The 19766-nt window shown below is 38.3% G+C and overlaps 1 protein-coding gene across 1 annotated transcript in view; it reads left to right on the plus strand.

Moving 5' to 3' along the window:
- LOC122810494 (neuron navigator 2-like) overlaps positions 1 to 19766 on the plus strand; it is a 2968645-nt gene that overhangs the window by 239565 nt on the left and 2709314 nt on the right. Inside the window, exon 7 of the mRNA XM_044082075.1 lies at positions 11430 to 11482. Coding sequence (XP_043938010.1) covers positions 11430 to 11482 — 53 coding nt within the window. The remainder of the gene's footprint in view (positions 1 to 11429; positions 11483 to 19766) is intronic.

A 19766-nucleotide genomic window follows, 5' to 3' on the forward strand; every position in this document is an offset into this window, starting at 1 on the left:
TAAAGCGCTGTTATTATGCTTTGTTTTGCTTTATTTGAAGTTGTTATGAAATCCTCAGTAAAGCCTGTCAGACTGTACGTTGCTGAACTGTGGACCCTGCCAGGCTACTAAGCGCCGTTACAAGGCACCAGGGAAACAGCTGTTGCAGCCGTTGGAGTCTAAGGGATGTTCAGGGAGAGCAGATTGACAGGTTGTCCATATTTGGGTATACCATGAAACTGCCTAGCGCTGCTTGAAAGGTTTATTTTGCTTTCTTCCATGCTGGAGAAGTAATAAAGTATTACTGTCTATGGACTAAATCCAGATTTCTGTTACCTTTAATTTCTTACCCCAAGTATCCAGCCTTTACTTCAGTATATATAGTTTTACATTTGCTTTCCATTTCTCATCTGACCACTGTTTTGTCACCTAAGCTCGTCGTTTAAAGGTTTTGTCTGCTCACACCCTACGAAAAAAGCATGCAGTGTTGTTCAGTATTAAATAACTGGAAGGCTAAATGTATCCATTTAATGACTGAATGTCTCAGATTTGGTGTTGAAGTGCATGAAGTGAAAATATGTGGGGCAGACTGACATTACTGAAGTTTCCAGCAGAAAAAGCCACTGACATTTTTTTTTTTTTTTTTTTTTTGCTGATCAGTGAAGTGGTCCTTTTCTTGCCTGGTTCTTTTCATCTGCCTACAAATCACTTTTAGAAGTGTCTCCCCTTCCTAAGACACTCAGGAGAAATATACAGTTCATTTTACACAGATATTAAACTGTCTGATGTACCTGGCCGAATATATAAAGGGAAGTGGCCTCCTACAAATCACATTCAGAAGAGTTTTTCTTTGTCATAAAACAGTTAGAAACAAAGGTAGTTTAATTTACATAGATCTTAGAAATTGCCTTGTGTGACTGGCAAGACCTCTGAAGAAACTCAGCCATCAAGAAGTTGCTTTCAAGAGAGTGTTTTCCTTATTAATACACTTGGGAACATCAGATTTAGCTTACATAGGCAGAGCTGTTGGTTTGCAGCATTATGTCTTTGTTTCTATTTCCTGATAGTACGTACATTCTGTAATATTCCCCACCCTTTGATCTGTATTTGTGACTGAAATTCGTGGATCTGATTGTTAATCCTGGGTGGGCAACTTCTCTTAGGAAGAACACTGTTGAAAACCAATTCTATACGAGGCTGCCTTTTCAGTGCAGGTTAGTGGAGATTCCTTTTTCCCCCCTTCCAACTGATAGTTTGTCTCTTATTTTAAAACAGTTTGGTGTTCTGCATTAAATACCTACAGCTGCCACTTCTCCATTCAGAGGTAGTATATTAGTGTCCAAAGGGAACTACACAGGGTTGATGTTTGACTGGATGAATGGTCCCAGATAACATAACATTGGCCCCTTATATTATGGCATAATGAAGTGTTTCATTTATTACTTATTTAAGAAATGCTGTGGCTAGTTGATATTTACTGTCCATTTCTTAGTGCACCCTCCTCACTCATGGTCAGCTCTTGAGTACATGCACAGTGATGGCTGCTGCTGGCTTCTGAGTGGTGGCCCACTTTACTCCTTTCTGCAACCTCCATTCCCTGCTGCTCAGTCACTGTCCATTTATATTTAACAACCCCCTCCCTCATTTCCATCACAAGTCCCTCACTAGAGGAGCAGTATGAGTAGTGCTACCAAACTGCTTGTGTCCACTCAGGATAAACAGTTCGGGATAATATAATCATGCTTAATTAATCAGTAGTATAACTGCACCAGCTCCTCTTTAACTAACACCTACCCCCATTTTTAAAAGTTACATTAGTTGAATAAACTCATCCACATAACCCCAATCTCTGGACATACAAGCACCCAACTTGTATCTGCAGTAGGATAGGAACATCAGGTATGTAACCACAGCTGTCATCGTACTACGAAATATAGACCAAGTTCATGCACACTCTTTATTTTCCATACTAATATTCATAAACGTACTCCTGCATAAACAAGGCACTGAGCATACCATGCTTATGTGAAACTAGTGAAATTAACACTATTTCATTATCATTGTCACATGACTTACTTCCCCATTCAGCATCCATCCTTCAAACATAGCATTATTAGGAAAACCCCATGTCTCTGACCGTGCCACACCTGTCACTTGTACCCTCACCCCAAAGTCATCTCTCAATCATGTCACAAAATGAAATTTTCATGTTTATGTGGCCAAGACTTCTATTTTGTCCCATCATATTATTATTACTGATATAAGGCAACATAGAAACAGATTGAAGCCCATGCAGAAACTCACTGCATCACACAAATTCTAGCATCACTCTTAAATGTTGTCTAGTTAATATGTAGGAAGGATTAAAAATAAATTACAGGGCCGTGGTGGTGCAGCAATTGTCGCCTCACAGCAAGAGGTTCTCCTGTTCGATTCTCAGCTGGAGTGCCTTCTGTGTGGAGTCTGCATGTCCTTCCCATGGTCGAGTGACATTAAAGACATGCAGGTAGGTGTGAGTGTGAATGGGTGTGCCTTCTTTGAAGGTTGGGCGTCGGGCTGGCAACTTGGCACTGTAAAAATTCACTGCCAATCATTAGCCGCTGTGGTGACCCCTAACAGGGAAAAGCCAAAAGACATTACTATTAAAAATAAATTACAACTGCACCCCATCCTTTTACTTTACTCACTAGGTATCATATCCATCACAAAGCTGGGGGTGAGACCCCCCTCCCGGTCTCCACCTCCCAGGCTACAACTATCTGTTTAACAAGAAACCAGGAAATAGAAGAGAAGAAGAGAGTTGTCACAGTGATCCTAACTGTACAGATTGAGTTTTAATCATCTCATGCTATCCCTTTCCGTAATTCTTACTCCTTTTAACTCTAAATTTGGATACGCACCCATTCACTTCCAAAATAGTCTGTGTATCTGCATGATGAATATGTAATTGTAGGAAACTTATTAGATGCCTTTCAGGCAGCATTTTGTACTCTCCATGGTACACAGACAGCTCTTGTTAAAGTTGTCAGTGATTTCTGATTGGCATGGAAACTAGTCGCACAGTTCTGTACTGATCCATCAGGACTTCTCTGCAGCATTTGATACTAAAGGCCACAGGCTGTTGATTAAGCATTTACATCTGTACCCTGGTATTTACTGTGGTGCTACAGTGGTTAAGATCCCATCCCTCAGGCCAGACTCAGAAAGTTTCCTCCAGAATTTACGTTTCTTCATCATACTCTCTTGATTGTGTTGTGCCACAGGGCTGTCGCCTTTGCACATTGCTGTTTACAGTCAGTATTCTTCCAGTGACAGGGAGGGCTAGCATACCACAGTAATGCTAATTGCACTCAGGTATACCTTTCCTTCCCACAGGGTAATATGGGAAATGTGTACCCTTTTGCTGATGACCTTGATGCCATGCATTCTTGGTTTAGTTGTAATCACATGAAACTTAACATCACTAAAACTGAGGTCATGGCAGTCCCTTCTACTTTGACAGGGTTCTCTGCCCCTTTGTTTCTTAACTACAGCATTTGTAGTGGCAATAAGCATGTAGTTTAGGTGTAATCCTAGATTGTAGGCTCATACCTAGTGATCTAATATCTGCTTGCATAAAATCATCTTGTTTCCATCTGTGAAACATCTCCAGGATTAAGTCGTTGTTTACCTTAAGCTAGCCTGCTCAGTAGCTGTTGTTCATGCCTTGGTCTCTTCCCAGCTGACTAGTGTACTTCTCTGTACCTGGGACTCCCTAACACTGAGGTAGATCACCTGCAAATGGTGCAGAACTCTGATGTTAGGCTACTCACTGTTACCTTTCATTCCCAACATGTTACACCTAATCTGCATAGCACAGCTTGGCTTCTTGCAAGACATAAAATAATGTTTAAGGTGTTAGTGTTAACTGACCTGTCCATTCATTCTTGAGTCTCTCTTACCTGAAGGAGCTGGTCATGCTGTGTCACCCTGCTTTGTCCCTAGGGGCTGCTAGTGGTTCCATCTTGAGGCATCCGGTACTCAATCATTTGTCTTTCAGGTCTCTCACCAGTAGAAATTATGAGTTCATGGGTCCAGTAGTGTCCATCATTGGCCAGCTTTCACAGGCTGCTTAAATCACATTTATTTGCTATAGCCTTTGACACCATGGGATGACCTACTTCTGTATTCTGTAAATATTTTATGCCTTATTTTATAGTGTCTACTGTTTTTGCATATGGTAGTTTTAATGCATTACTCCAACTGTCTCTGTTTTATTTGTTTTCTCATTGTTAACATGATAGCCATATAATAACCGTGAAGTTAAAAATGATAAATATTTATTATTTGTTTATTTTCTATTTGTAATAGTGTATATCTTGTTTGCAAAAGTTAAAAAAAAATCCCTTTCTAATGTTCTTCTTCAAGATTTTAACTCATTTCTATTCATTCTACACCATTGGTGAGTGGTTAACAAATTTAAATAAATAAAAGTAGCGACTGGTCAGTTTGTAAGATGGTCTGAGGTGATTTAGCACTTTTTCTCAGGTGAGATGGCATTGCCCTAAAGATCAGCAGTACAAAAAATGTGGCTGTTAGTCTTTGACTAGTCCCAAAATTAATGAGGGAATTTTGGAGGTGTTATGTTGTCTAACAATTTATTTTCACATGAAGTACAACACCCTATTGTTACTTTATTACATGTTTCCATAAAGTCTAAAATCCAACCTTCTCATGTAATTTTGTTTCTGCTTTTACAGTTGCACAGTACACGAAAGAGATGACCCAATAAATCCCCGACCAACATCTCATCCTCTGACTAACATCAGACAAAACCCCTTTATGGTCAGCTATACCACTGCACCTTGAAATGAGTTACAAATGACATAATAAAATAACCTTCAGGCTCAGCAAGAACACTGCCAAGCAAGACTACACAGAACATGTAAGGACTATCACCTGCCTGCTGCATTGTAGCAGACATATTACTGTGGACAGAAAAGGAAATAGTGTGCACTGAAAACTCGGTCACAGCGGGGAGGCAACCAGTAAATTCAGGAACTAAATGGGGGAATTGTAGGTAGCAGTTTAATTCGTATGCATTCCTTTTTCTTCCTTAAACACATCCCCTCTCTCCCAAAGTAGACGCAATGCAGCAGCAGATGAAACTGAGATACGGCCTTGAGGTTCATTGGCATTACAGTAATAGTTCTGTCATAAATTGCCACCTAGTAATAGTGTCTGTCACACACTGTCAGCTAGTAATAGTGTCTGTCACACACTGTCAGCTAGTAATAGTGTCTGTCACACACTGTCAGCTAGTAATAGCATCTGTCACACACTGTCAGCTGCTGTTGGACTCCTGGAAATCAAAGCTAACAAAATAAAACTCCCTCAGTCATAAATGAATGAAAAAAACTGCACCTTCTATTATATGTCTGTCTTGTAAAACAATGCATCCCCTGGGTGTAAACCTCAACCGAAATCCAGCTACATCTCCAGCACACTGTCCATTAATACAGCCAGTAGCATTACCATCTCAGTACCAGCTTCAAGTTTGCTTTACATCCATTCAATATCAATCCAGCCAACTCAAAATAAATAAAAAAAATGTCACTTAAGCAAAGTATGAATAACAAATTGGACTGTATAGAAGCCTGGGTTAATGAAAACCAACTAGACATGCTGGCTGTCTCCAAAATGTGGTTAAAACCTCTATCAGCCCCTCTTCCTGCGTAAATAAGAAATATGACATATTTCTTGCCAACAGACCAAATCATAAGGTAGGTGGTGGTGGTTGTACTCCAGTGGTAAAAAAATAACCTAAGCTAAAACCTTAATTTGCATCTAATACAAGCCGCAAATTATATAAAGACCCAAACTGGATTCTAATCACCCAACCATAGGAAACAAAATAAAAATGTTTAGTAGCAGTTTACATCCCTGACCGCTTCCATAGCAAGCTCCCAGACTAAAGTAACCATAACCATTCAAAAAGCCAGAATTAACAACATAATTTTAAAAAGCTTCACCATGGATATACCCTCAGATACATGTAAGACTGAGGCTTTCCTGTCACAGTATAACTTACATTAGTTAGGTAATTTCCCAACTAGACCAAGCACCACATTTGTGAAACTCTCACTACTTGACCTATTTATAACCAATGTCCAACATAGGATTTAAAACTTAAAATGCTTACCTAACAACCTAAGTGAAGACATTCCATATGAGGCAATTATCTTGTATAGAATCCCTCCCCCTATCTTCATATATTCTAGGTCCACCAAAGAAAGCAAAGAAGATATTAAAGTGACTGGGCTCACCTGTTGTTGTTCAATACTTCACTTTTATTATCAAAAGAGTACTTGACAGGTACTTTCCTGAGACCAAAAAGAGGTAAGGGGAAACCTTCCCCATGGTTAACCATTTGCCTTATAATATTAGTGAAAGGAAGAGAACAGGAAAGACGTCACAAAAATGCTCCCATATAACTACTATTTATCAAAAAGAAATGCAACCAAAATGTTCCCATATAACTACTATTTATCAAAAAGAAATGCAACCAAAATGTTCCCATATAACTACTATTTAAAAAAAAAATGCAACAAAAATGTTCCCATATAACTACTATTTATCAAAAAGAAATGCAACCAAAATGTTCCCATATAACTACTATTTATCAAAAAGAAATGCAACCAAAATGTTCCCATATAACTACTATTTATCAAAAAGAAATGCAACCAAAATGTTCCCATATAACTACTATTTATCAAACAGAAATGCAACCAAAATGTTCCCATATAACTACTATTTATCAAAAAGAAATGCAACCAAAATGTTCCCATATAACTACTATTTATCAAAAAGAAATGCAACAAAAATGTTCCCATATAACTACTATTTATCAAAAAGAAATGCAACCAAAATGTTCCCATATAACTACTATTTATCAAAAGAAATGCAACCAAAATGTTCCCATATAACTACTATTTATCAAAAAGAAATGCAACCAAAATGTTCCCATATAACTACTATTTAAAAAAAAATGCAACCAAAATGTTCCCATATAACTACTATTTATCAAAAAGAAATGCAACCAAAATGTTCCCATATAACTACTATTTATCAAACAGAAATGCAACCAAAATGTTCCCATATAACTACTATTTATAAAAAAGAAATGCAACAAAAATGTTCCCATATAACTACTATTTATCAAACAGAAATACAACAAAAATGTTTCCATATAACTACTATTTATCAAAAAGAAATGCAACCAAAATGTTCCCATATAACTACTATTTATCAAAAAGAAATGCAACCAAAATGTTCCCATATAACTACTATTTATCAAAAAGAAATGCAACCAAAATGTTCCCATATAACTACTATTTATCAAACAGAAATGCAACCAAAATGTTCCCATATAACTACTATTTATCAAACAGAAATACAACAAAAATGTTCCCATATAACTACTATTTATAAAAAAGAAATGCAACCAAAATGTTCCCATATAACTACTATTTATAAAAAAGAAATGCAACAAAAATGTTCCCATATAAATACTATTTATCAAAAAGAAATGCAACAATAATGTTCCCATATAACTACTATTTATAAAAAAGAAATGCAACCAAAATGTTCCCATATAACTACTATTTATCAAAAAGAAATGCAACCAAAATGTTCCCATATAACTACTATTTATCAAACAGAAATGCAACAAAAATGTTCCCATATAACTACTATTTATCAAACAGAAATGCAACAAAAATGTTCCCATATAAATACTATTTATCAAAAAGAAATGCAACCAAAATGTTCCCATATAAATACTATTTATAAAAAAGAAATGCAACAAAAATGTTCCCATATAACTACTATTTATCAAAAAGAAATGCAACCAAAATGTTCCCATATAACTACTATTTATCAAACAGAAATGCAACCAAAATGTTCCCATATAACTACTATTTATAAAAAAATGCAACAAAAATGTTCCCAAATAACTACTATTTATCAAAAAGAAATGCAACCAAAATGTTCCCATATAACTACTATTTATAAAAAAATGCAACAAAAATGTTCCCATATAACTACTATTTATAAAAAAATGCAACAAAAATGTTCCCATATAACTACTATTTATCAAAAAGAAATGCAACCAAAATGTTCCCATATAACTACTATTTATAAAAAAAAATGCAACAAAAATGTTCCCATATAACTACTATTTATAAAAAAATGCAACAAAAATGTTCCCATATAACTACTATTTATAAAAAAAATGCAACAAAAATGTTCCCATATAACTACTATTTATCAAACAGAAATGCAACCAAAATGTTCCCATATAACTACTATTTATAAAAAAATGCAACAAAAATGTTCCCATATAACTACTATTTATCAAAAAGAAATGCAACCAAAATGTTCCCATATAACTACTATTTATCAAACAGAAATGCAACCAAAATGTTCCCATATAACTACTATTTATCAAACAGAAATGCAACAAAATGTTCCCATATAACTACTATTTATAAAAAATGCAACAAAAATGTTCCCATATAACTACTATTTATAAAAAAATGCAACAAAATGTTCCCATATAACTACTATTTATCAAAAAGAAATGCAACCAAAATGTTCCCATATAACTACTATTTATCAAACAGAAATGCAACCAAAATGTTCCCATATAACTACTATTTATAAAAAAATGCAACAAAAATGTTCCCATATAACTACTATTTATAAAAAAAATGCAACAAAAATGTTCCCATATAACTACTATTTATAAAAAAATGCAACAAAAATGTTCCCATATAACTACTATTTATCAAACAGAAATGCAACAAAAATGTTCCCATATAACTACTATTTATAAAAAAAAATGCAACAAAAATGTTCCCATATAACTACTATTTATAAAAAAAATGCAACAAAAATGTTCCCATATAACTACTATTTATCAAAAAAAAAATGCAACAAAAATGTTCCCATATAACTACTATTTATAAAAAAATGCAACAAAAATGTTCCCATATAACTACTATTTATAAAAAAATGCAACAAAAATGTTCCCATATAACTACTATTTATAAAAAAAAATGCAACAAAAATGTTCCCATATAACTATTTATCAAAAATGTTCCCATATAACTACTATTTATAAAAAAATGCAACAAAAATGTTCCCATATAACTACTATTTATAAAAAAAATGCAACAAAAATGTTCCCATATAACTATTTATCAAAAATGTTCCCAAATAACTACTATTTATCAAAAAGAAATGCAACCAAAATGTTCCCATATAACTACTATTTATAAAAAAATGCAACAAAAATGTTCCCATATAACTACTATTTATAAAAAAAATGCAACAAAAATGTTCCCATATAACTACTATTTATCAAAAAAAAAATGCAACAAAAATGTTCCCATATAACTATTTATCAAAAATGTTCCCAAATAACTACTATTTATAAAAAAAATGCAACAAAAATGTTCCCATATAACTACTATTTATCAAAAAAATGCAATAAAAATGTTCCCATATAACCACTATTTATCAAAAAAAATGCAAACCATGCTCAGGCATCACCCTCTTTTCAGACAATACTTCACAAAACTGAATCTAGTATCCATGAACTCAAAACATTTCTGAAAAAAGACTACCACTCTGGCTAACAGAAAACCTTCTAGCAATTAATGACAGTAAGATTGCTATCATGACCTTTTCCACAAAAAATAAGCTCATATACTGAAGCCATGTAAAAAAGTGTCACCAGCAGTAACAACAAATCAAAATCATTGCAAGGATAGAAATACCTTGCTCTTAACATTGGAGCCTACCTTCAGTCTCTTTTTCTGTCAAAGCCCATGCAATGAATATTGTTAAGAATGTAGCTTCACAAACTTAGGATTACTGATTCTATCTCTAACCATCTTGCTATTGAAGCCAGGAAAGCCATAGCAAAGAATATACCCATTTCAAGACTTGATGGCCTCTCCATGGTTAGAATTCATTTCATCCAAACCACTATCAGTGCCCTTCGCAGACTTATTAATCTAGCATCTTATAATGAACATCAACGCTTCTCAGTTCAGAAAGTTAGCCATGTACCCATTCCGACTAGATCAACATCCGTCCTGTCATGTCTGACCTTCAGAATCCTGCATGGACATTATTAAATTGTCTTGGGAGTGAAACTATAAGTGAAGCACTATCAGTACTCTGTAAGAACCCAAGGAGGCAGTGCTATGACTTTAATTAAGCCCACATTTAATCTTGCAGTCAGTAAAAGGAGCTTTAGTAAAATTGTTCCTGCTACTTTGAACTGGTTCCATTAGAAAAGTCGAGAACCTATAGCTTATACATCATTTCATGCAAAACTTTATGAATGCCCGAAGGACTCCTATAAGCGCTCCTGCTTCTTAGACAATGGCTAAGCCTTCTACTTCCTCTACCAGAAAACTTCAAATAGCAACTTGTTTAATTGGCTTGAATATTAACACAAGAATAACTTGTCTAATCGGCTTGAATCTTAATGTAGGAATCAAGCTGTGTAAATATGTAAATATAAAACTGCTGCAATTGCAGGCTTTTTATCCCTCAATTTTTTCCTTCTCCTTCTCTTAATACTTGCTTAATAGAAATGACACCCCACCTCTGTGTTTTCCCCCTGTGATATTTAGTTCCCTTTACCTAAAATGATCTTGTACTGAGCTGTAAAACAAAGCAGTGTTGTATCACCTCTGCAAGCCAAACGTTGCATTCCAACTTAAATAATGTGTTCTGTAATCTGCTCTGTTGAAAACTGTAATCGCTTGTGTAGATGTTGTATTTTGTGTTGCAAATCATGCTAACTTTGTAATTTGCTGTGCTTCTGTATCTAGGCCTTGGCTGAAAATGGTCCCAGTACCAGACCACATATCTTGTCAGCAAACACAATAAGTAAATGTTTAAGCAAAATAAGAGTTTCTTATTATCATTCAGTAAAAAGGGTTCACGTTTACAACTTTTACTACTTCTTCTATGAGTGGACAATCAGAAAAGAAAAACATTTTAAGTTGCTAAATTCACCAGATGGTTGTTAATAAGTAAGCAGAAAATGATGGTGCATATGATATGTAGGGTACACATGAAACATGGGGTGGAAAAAGCTTACAGTTTGTCAGTGAAACATTTTTGAATATGAAAATAAGCCGTGTAGCAAAACTAGTTTATTACCTACAATATGTATTTCTGTGATACATTTTAGATTGAAGGCCTGCACAAAATAATACGAGTTTTCTTGCTGGGCCTCAGTAGCTGACATGTTTGCCTTGATAGGACTGAATTGATTAAAATATGGGATACGTACCATCAGTCACTGCTTTATGAGAAACCAGCCATTTAAGAAAATGAAACACAGGAAGAAATACCAAAGCATGTAACTGGTATCCTTCTGTTTTCAGCAAATGAGAAGATACAGGATATTAACAGCTCTCCTAAGAATAGATCTCAAATGGTAAGTGTCCCTTTTCTACTTTTGTATGTTACATGAAGTTATATGTTATAGGTAATCATTCTGATGTGTTGCAAATAAGGTATGTTTACTGTCGTTAGGTTTTATTTGCCTTTGATTTCTCATTTCTAAACCTCTCAGACAAATCAAAATAAGAGTTTCCCCACTTAACCAATAATTACTGTATCTGACTTATAACAGGTGGACTTGAACTATGGAATTTCTAACTGAAATAATGCATTGCTTGTCCCTGGTACCTATACAGCTCATACTTTGATTCTTCTATAATGGTGAAGATAGACTGCTAAGGCAAAGAAATATAGTGCCCCCAGAGACTGCTGTGGAGTTGCATTTTGGGGGCAATCTGGGAGGAGGATCCACACATGTCCAGAATGGAAAAGGCCACATCCCATTCTTATAAAAGGCAAGATCAGACAGAAGGAGAGAGATGGAGGCTTCTCTAGTAGCAAGAGGGGAAATATTAGGGAGACGTACAACAGGACATGTAAAGGAGAAGAATGAATAGTGCAGACTTCAGAACGTATGACCTGAACAAGGACTATGAGCTGTAAAGCCATTATTTTATTTCAGGGACATTTTTTAGTTACCATGGTTAAGAGAGAAAGTGTACTAACTTTTGATTTTAATATAGGTAATTCACTGTAACGCACTCTTAAATATGAAGATTAGTCTCTAGCAGTTTTAGAATGTTACACTGCTAAAGAAAACAGGCAAAGCTGGTTTAAACATACCAAACGGCACTATTTTTGGTCCCAATATCAACACCTGAAAGTGTAGGCCCAGTGTGACTTGATTTCTCCACCTGTAAAAAAGAGATATTAGACTGCTTGACTGTGTGCTTCATGAGGAATCGGTATTCTTTTCCTGTGTCAAACTCTCTGCTGTGAATAATTATAATGAAAAGTAATTGAAATGCTTCTGACTTACTGGGACTCATACAAATGCAAAACTGTGAAGTGCTTTGGCGAGTAAATTATTAACTGCATGTTAAGCTTAGTCAGATGCTCATCTTTGGACATAGAAGCTAGAAGCAGTCAGTGCAAAGTAACTCAAGAGATGCAACTGCATGTACTTTTTAAGACAAGCTTAAAAAGAATTACATGGCGTACCAGCATTGTAATGACTGTTAGGTGTTTTGGCAAAGAGATATGACATTGCTGAAAGGTCATTTACCAAAAGATGTACATGGTGAATTGCTGCAATGTTTGTCAAAGATATGCACAGTAAATGCACTAAAATGCTGAAGAAAAAGTGTTGAAAAATGTTTTTGTAGAATGTACTCAAGAAAGAATTACTGAGGGAGGTGGCAATCATCAGAAAGTTGTGTTGAATTTACAAATTTCATGAAGGACTTTACTGCATCTTAAATGTGCAGTGGAAATCAGTGAACTACAGAGCATTGTTATGGCTTTTTACTTTTGATTTGGGGGAACGTATTCTGGAATTCTGCTAATAAGCACAACTTTTAGAAAGGTAGTGTGTTTGAAATTGAAGCCGACACTAATATACAGACAGGTGGAAAAAACAATTGGCAATACAAAGTCTGTGTTCAATGACATGTCCAGAAGAAATGTTGTAGTGGATTTTTCTGAGAACATAAGTCAGAGAGTTGTAGAATATGTGCACAGGCGTGCACTTAGAAAAAGTATTGGACATTTCTTAAAAAAAAAAAAAAAAACAGGTAGGTTTGAAATGGGTGCACTGCAAAAGAGTGACTATCCTGAATATGTTTAACTACAATCATATGTGCAAAACGTTGCTAAAGATAATGGAGTAATCAACTCTAAACTACTGATCCATTCTGCCAATTATTCTAATTATAAAGCAAAAATCAGGAGGGAGAGTTTGAACACCTCTGTCAGTTTCCTACTTTTAATTTAAACAGGGCAGAATATGCTAACTTCTGTCTTTGCAGAAGACCTTGCATATATTCATCTTATGCACATTAAAAGGTCTTCTGGTACCAAAATATTTTTAGCACCTTAAATAAAAGCATCTAGTCCACCGAATCAAATGCCTTTTCCTCACCCACCAACAATGCTTCTTATAGTATTCCAGCTTCCTCTGCATGTTGAAGCAATAATATTGTCTTGATAGTGCTGTCGGATGTTTTCACCATATAACAAGACAACATTCTTTAGCTATGTTAGAAACCTGGGTGGAACTCCCAGATATGCTCAGAGTTAGTCCAAAATGACACAAAATACACTGAACCCACTGACATTGCCAACATTCTGGCAGACAGGTTCAGTGCAAATTTCTCCTCCCCCTCCCTCCCAAAAGGAGAAATAACTATCCCAGCAGAGTGTAGCCTCCCTAACATCTCAGATGCCCAGGTGAGAGCCGCCCTCTCTAAAGCTAAAAACACAGCATCAATGGATCAAAGGATGGTGTCCCAGGCTGTGTGCTACATGAACTCCAAGAGGAACTAAACCCACACATAAGGCTGCTGTTTAATCTTAGCCTTACTACAGGATACGTACCCAAAGAGTGGCGTACGGCAACAGTGGTCCCACTTCACAAAGGCGGTGCTTCTAAGGACCCTGGAAATTACTGCCCCATAAGCTTGATGAGGCTGGTCTGCAAAGATATGGAGAGGATCATTATGGAGCTCATAAACAAAGACATTGGGGACCTACAGACATTGGATCCTTCCCAATTTGGCTTTGTCAAGGGCAGATCCTGCCTTTTGAACTTGGTCGACTTTTTTGAAACAGTCACTAAGGCCATTGATGAGGGTAAGGCAGTTCACACAGCCTACCTTGACCTTGCAAAAGCCTTTGACACAATACCCCACTCGGGCATCATAGACAAACTCACCAGCTTAAATGTAAACCCATATGTCACAAGATGGGTTGCAAGCTGGCTCAAGGACAGAAACCACAGGGTCAGAGTTGCTGGAGCTATATCAGACTCTAAGCCAGTCACAAGCGGTGTCCCACAGGGCTCAGTCCTGGGACCCCTCTTATTCGGCATTTATTTTTCCGAGGTACAGGCAAACATAGGAGGATTGTGGCTGATAAAGTTCGCAGATGACTGCAAACTGTGCGCCATAATTGATACTCCAGCGGACACAAACATCCTTCAGAGAGGCCTCATAGAAATGGATAATTGGTGCCAGAGCCATGGCCTTAAGCTGAACGCCAAAAAATGTATAGTCATACCCTTTGGGAAAAACAAGGTACCGACAAATTATCACATAGGCGGTAATCCATTAAGTACGGAAGAGGTAATCAGGGACCTAGGGACCCAGGTTGACAGTAACCTCTCATTTGACACTCACATTGCCAAAGTGGTTAGGAAGACCTTCTATGTTGCCCACCTTATCATGAAGGGTTTCACATCTAGATCAAGAGAGGTCATTGTGCCCCTGTACTCTTCTCTTATCAGGCCAATGATTGAGTACAATGCCCCATTTGGGATGTATCTCACCCGACACCTGCAGCAGTTGGAAAGACCCCAAAAGTTCCTCACCAAGAGGATAAAGGGTCTTAAACATATGTCATATGCTGCCCGACTGAAAAAACTCCAGCTCTATTCAGTCGCATACCGCCTACAAAGAGGTGATCTGTGCCTGACGTACAAGGCCATGTCCAATCCTGAATTAATGGACATGCTCCACCTCAGAAAATCCAAATCCATCAGAGCCACGAGAACAAGTGACTTAAACCTCAGCACAGAAATAAATAGAACGTGCTGGAGGGACAGATTCATAACCCAGAGGCTCCCCACACTCTGGAACAGAATCCCAGTCCATGTTAGGCAGAGCCCCTCACTGACTCTATTCAAGAGAAATCTCGACGAGTGGATGGGAGATCGTAGGTTTACCCTGGGGGTCATCTCTGTGTCACTACTAGACAGACGCACAGTAAACTAAACCCTAAAAGGGCGTAGTATTCTCATCCTAAGGGGTGGTGTAAGCCACATACACTCTGGCTAGGCTTATAAATGCCCTAGGGCAGATAGCCTAGTACGAACCTATGAACCTATTAATGAGGGTGAATTAGATCAGGAAGCAGTAACTTCAGTCTGCTTGCCATTAATGGCATGAAACACTTAGAATCAAAGTAGGCCATAAAGTCCGCTCTTCAAATTTTCCCTTAGAACTAGCCAGTTTTTTAGTTTTAGCAATCAAATCTGTTTCTTTGAGCTCAGTACTTGTTCAGAGCTCGTTGTAAGCACTAAATAAGCTACAAATTACTATAGCACTCAACTTTCCTCGCTTGTCTAGAGGAAAATAATTTTTAGTACTTAATATATAAGCACCTATCCAGGCATGTCTAAGGGTCAGTTCCCGATGTTTTCTCCTGTCTATCTGATGAATCTGGGCATCTTGGGGCAATGCAGCAATTGCCTCATGTACACAGATAACCCTCTCCTCCTACCACCCAACACTACAACCTGTGAGAGATGCACTTCTATAGCCAAACTGGAAGCAAAGGTCTCTTCACCCAAGACTGGACTAGACAGTCAAGAGGAGAAGGTAAACACTTCCACCACACCCCACTCATCACATAGTCCCTCAAAACCTACACCACCAAAACACACACATAGCAACACAAAACACACACCTATGTTCACAGAGGCTCTCAATAAAAACCTGCCCAAGCAACAGGGACCTCCAAAGCAGAAACGCAAGCAACCTCCACCCCCCCCAGTACAACCCAAATGACACATAGCCCACAAACTCAGTGTGCCACTCAACCACAACCCATAACGCATAACAACGTGCACAACACTCTAGTCATAGGTGACTCTATAGTCAGGCACACTGATGTTTCACTCACCAGGCTAAACAAGGAGAAAGTTACTGTCAGCTGCCTGTCGAGTGCCAGGATCCACCACATAACGCACGCACTCAGGTCACTCCACAAGTACAAATATGACTGTCATTGTCCATGTTGGTGTGAATGACCTGAGACGTACCTCCCTGGACTACATGAAAAGAGACATGGAGGAGCTCTCCGATCTTGTAGTCCTGGCAGGTATGACCCTAGCCCTGAGTAGCATCCTGCCATCACCCAGAATGATATCACAGTACAAGGACAAAATGATTGACTTCAACAATTGGCTACGCTTCTGGTGTCATTCTAAAGGATCCAGTATCTGTCTGCCTGGGATGACATGATTGACAAACCACGATGCTTTGCAACAGATGGGCTGCACCTGCCACCCTTGGGATTATGGTTACTGGCTAAGGCTCTTGCCACCCCTATAGTGACTTTTTTAGTCAAGGTTCAAATGACAAATTCACCACCATAACAGGTACAAGCAAGCAAAATCTAAGGGTAATGCTACTCAATGCTAGAAGTCTAAACTTCAAAATGTATTCACTCAACGCACTCCTTAAAATGGAGAACATCGACATCTGTGCAGTGACAGAGACCTGGTTCAAGGCTCCAGAGAGCACCCCTGCATTACCAGGCTATAATTCATACCACACCTTTTGGCCACCTAACCTGGACCAAAACACTAAAGGTGGAGGCATGTCCATATTCATTAAGGATATCCACACCTCCAGGCTAGTTGCTCAGCATAATGCATCCAAGATTATCCAAGTGCAACTAACTCTGGGCAAGACCGCAATCCAATTGTAGCTTGCTACAGATCCCCCATCATGCCCCAGGATTCCCACTCCTCATTTCTTGATACACTGGAAAATATTAGGGTACAACCTAACACCCTAATAATGGGTGATTTCAACTACCCCACAATTAACTGGGAAAACTACTCATGCACCAACTCTTTTGCTCAAAGTTTTCTGAAAGTCATAAATTCCATTGCCTTGGATCATCTTATCCACACCCCCACCAGGGGCAGCAATATCCTAGACCTGGTCATTACCAACATGGGCAACTGGTGTTCCATACAAGAGGTCAATTCCTCATTCGTGAGGTCTGACCACAAGCTAATCACCCTAGACATCCACATCCTATCCCCAACACCTATTAGGGAAACCACCGTAAAAAATTTCTCCAAAGCCAACTTCACACTTCTTAAGACAGAAGTGGCAAACTTCACAACACAGATGGACAATAAAGGTACAACTGCTGAATCCTACACAAATGCACTTTATAAGCACTTACACAAGTGTATGGATCTTGCAATCCCTAACAGAACTAAGATGCTATCTTCTAAAAAAGGAAGCCAATCTGGTGGTCTCCTGCCATAAACAAACTCTACAACAGAAGAAAGAAACTGTTGCAGAAAAGAGTAAAATCCCATGATTGGAGGAACTCCCTGGTCAGCCACAGTAAGAAGCTGAGATCCCTCATAAAATCCTCCAAAGCTAGTTATGAAAACAAAATCACCACTGATTCTAAAGACAACCACAAAGCATTCACAAAGCTACATAACACAGAACCTTGATGAGTGGATGGGTAACAGAAAGTTCACACCGGGGATCACACCAACAGTACTTACTAGATAGGGGCCAAGGGTACTAGCTGCTTGTACAAGGGTCTAGGGAACTACTAAAGGGGCGGTGAATACCGCACAACGTGGCTGGGCTAATATATGCCTTCGGGCAGATAGCCCAGTACCAACCTATGAACCTATTCTATAGCTATGTCAAGAATCTCAATGGCAACACTCAGATCTGCTCTGAGTTACAGCACAATGGCACTAAATATACAGAATCAACTGATATTGCCAACATCCTGGCAGATAGGTTCAGTGCTAACTTTACCCCCCCCTCTCACCCCCAAAAGGGCCCATCACTATACCGGAAGAATGCAAAGTTCCTGTAATCACGGCTGCACAGGTAAAAACCACACTCTCCAAAGCTAAGAACACAGCATCCATGGGACCTGACAACATCCCAGGCTGCATTCTACATGAACTACAGAACAAACTGGCATCCCACCTAAGTACCATGTTCAATCATAGCCTTACCTCAGGCTTTGTGCCCACTGAATGGCGCACAGCGATGGTCATCCCACTCCACAAAGGGGGAGCCAGCACTGACCTCAGGAACTAGCACCCCATTAGCCTGATGAGCCTGGTCTGCAAGGCTATGGAACATATCATCATGGAACTTAAAAACAAAGACATTGGTAATCTCCAAACTCTGGACCCCACCCAGTTCGGGTTTGTAAAAGGCAGATCATGTCTCCTAAACCTGATAGACTTCTTTGAAGCGGTCACCAAAGATGTGGATGAAGGTAAGGTGGTACACACAGCATATATATAGATTTCAACAAGGCTTTTGACACCATCCCCAACTCTGGAATTATAGATAAACTCACTAAACTAGGTATAAATCCCTATGCCACAAGATGGGTTGCCAACTGGCTCACTGACAGGACCCACACTGTGAAAGTAGCAGACTCCAAATCTGACTTCAGACCAGTGACAAGTGGAATACCACAGGGTTCAGTCCTGGGTCCTCTCCTGTTTGGTATCTACTTCTCTGAAGTACAGGTTAACACAGAAGGTCTTTGGTTAATGAAGTTCTCAGATGACTGCAAACTAGGAGCCATAATCGAAACTCCTAACAATGTGGACATCCTACAAAAGGGCCTCACTGAGGCAGATGCCTGGTGTCAAAGCCATGGCTTCAAGCTCAATGCCAAAAAGTGCATTGTCATCCCTTTTGGTAAAAACTCTGTACCCATGAACTAGCACATAGGCAGTAGTCTACTTAACACCGAAAGTGTGATAAGAGACCTTGGGACACAGGTGGACAGTAGTCTCTCCTTTGATAATCACATCACCACAGTAGTCAGGAAATCCTTCTACGTGCCACACCTCATCACAAAAGGTTTCTCATCCAGGAAAAAAGAGGTCATTGTTCTCCTCAACTCGTCACTCATTAGACCCATTATAAAATACAGCACCCCTTTTGATATGTACCTCACAAAACATCTGTAACAACTGGAAAGGTTGCAGAAATACCTCATAAAGAGGATTACTGGCCTCAAACAGATGCCCTATGCAGACCATCTCAAAAAACTCCAGCTTTACTCCATCGCATATCGCCTACTCAGAGGCAATCTCTGTCTAACATGCAAAGCTATACCTAACCCAGAGCTGTTGGACATGCTCCACTTAAAGAAATCCCAATCCCTCTGAGCTACATGCTCTAGGGGCCTAAACCATGTCACCTCAATAAACAGAACATGCTGGAGGGACAGATTGTTGTCCCACAGACTTCCCATACTCTGGAACAAACTACCTATCTATATCAAACAAAGCTCCTCATTAGCACTCTTCAAGAAAAATCTTGATGATTGTATGGGAGATAGGAAATTCACCCCGGGGATCA

This window comes from Protopterus annectens, chromosome 9.part0 (genome assembly GCF_019279795.1).
Source record: "Protopterus annectens isolate FY-2018-M chromosome 9.part0, PAN1.0, whole genome shotgun sequence".
Classification (NCBI taxonomy): Eukaryota; Metazoa; Chordata; order Ceratodontiformes; family Protopteridae; genus Protopterus; species Protopterus annectens.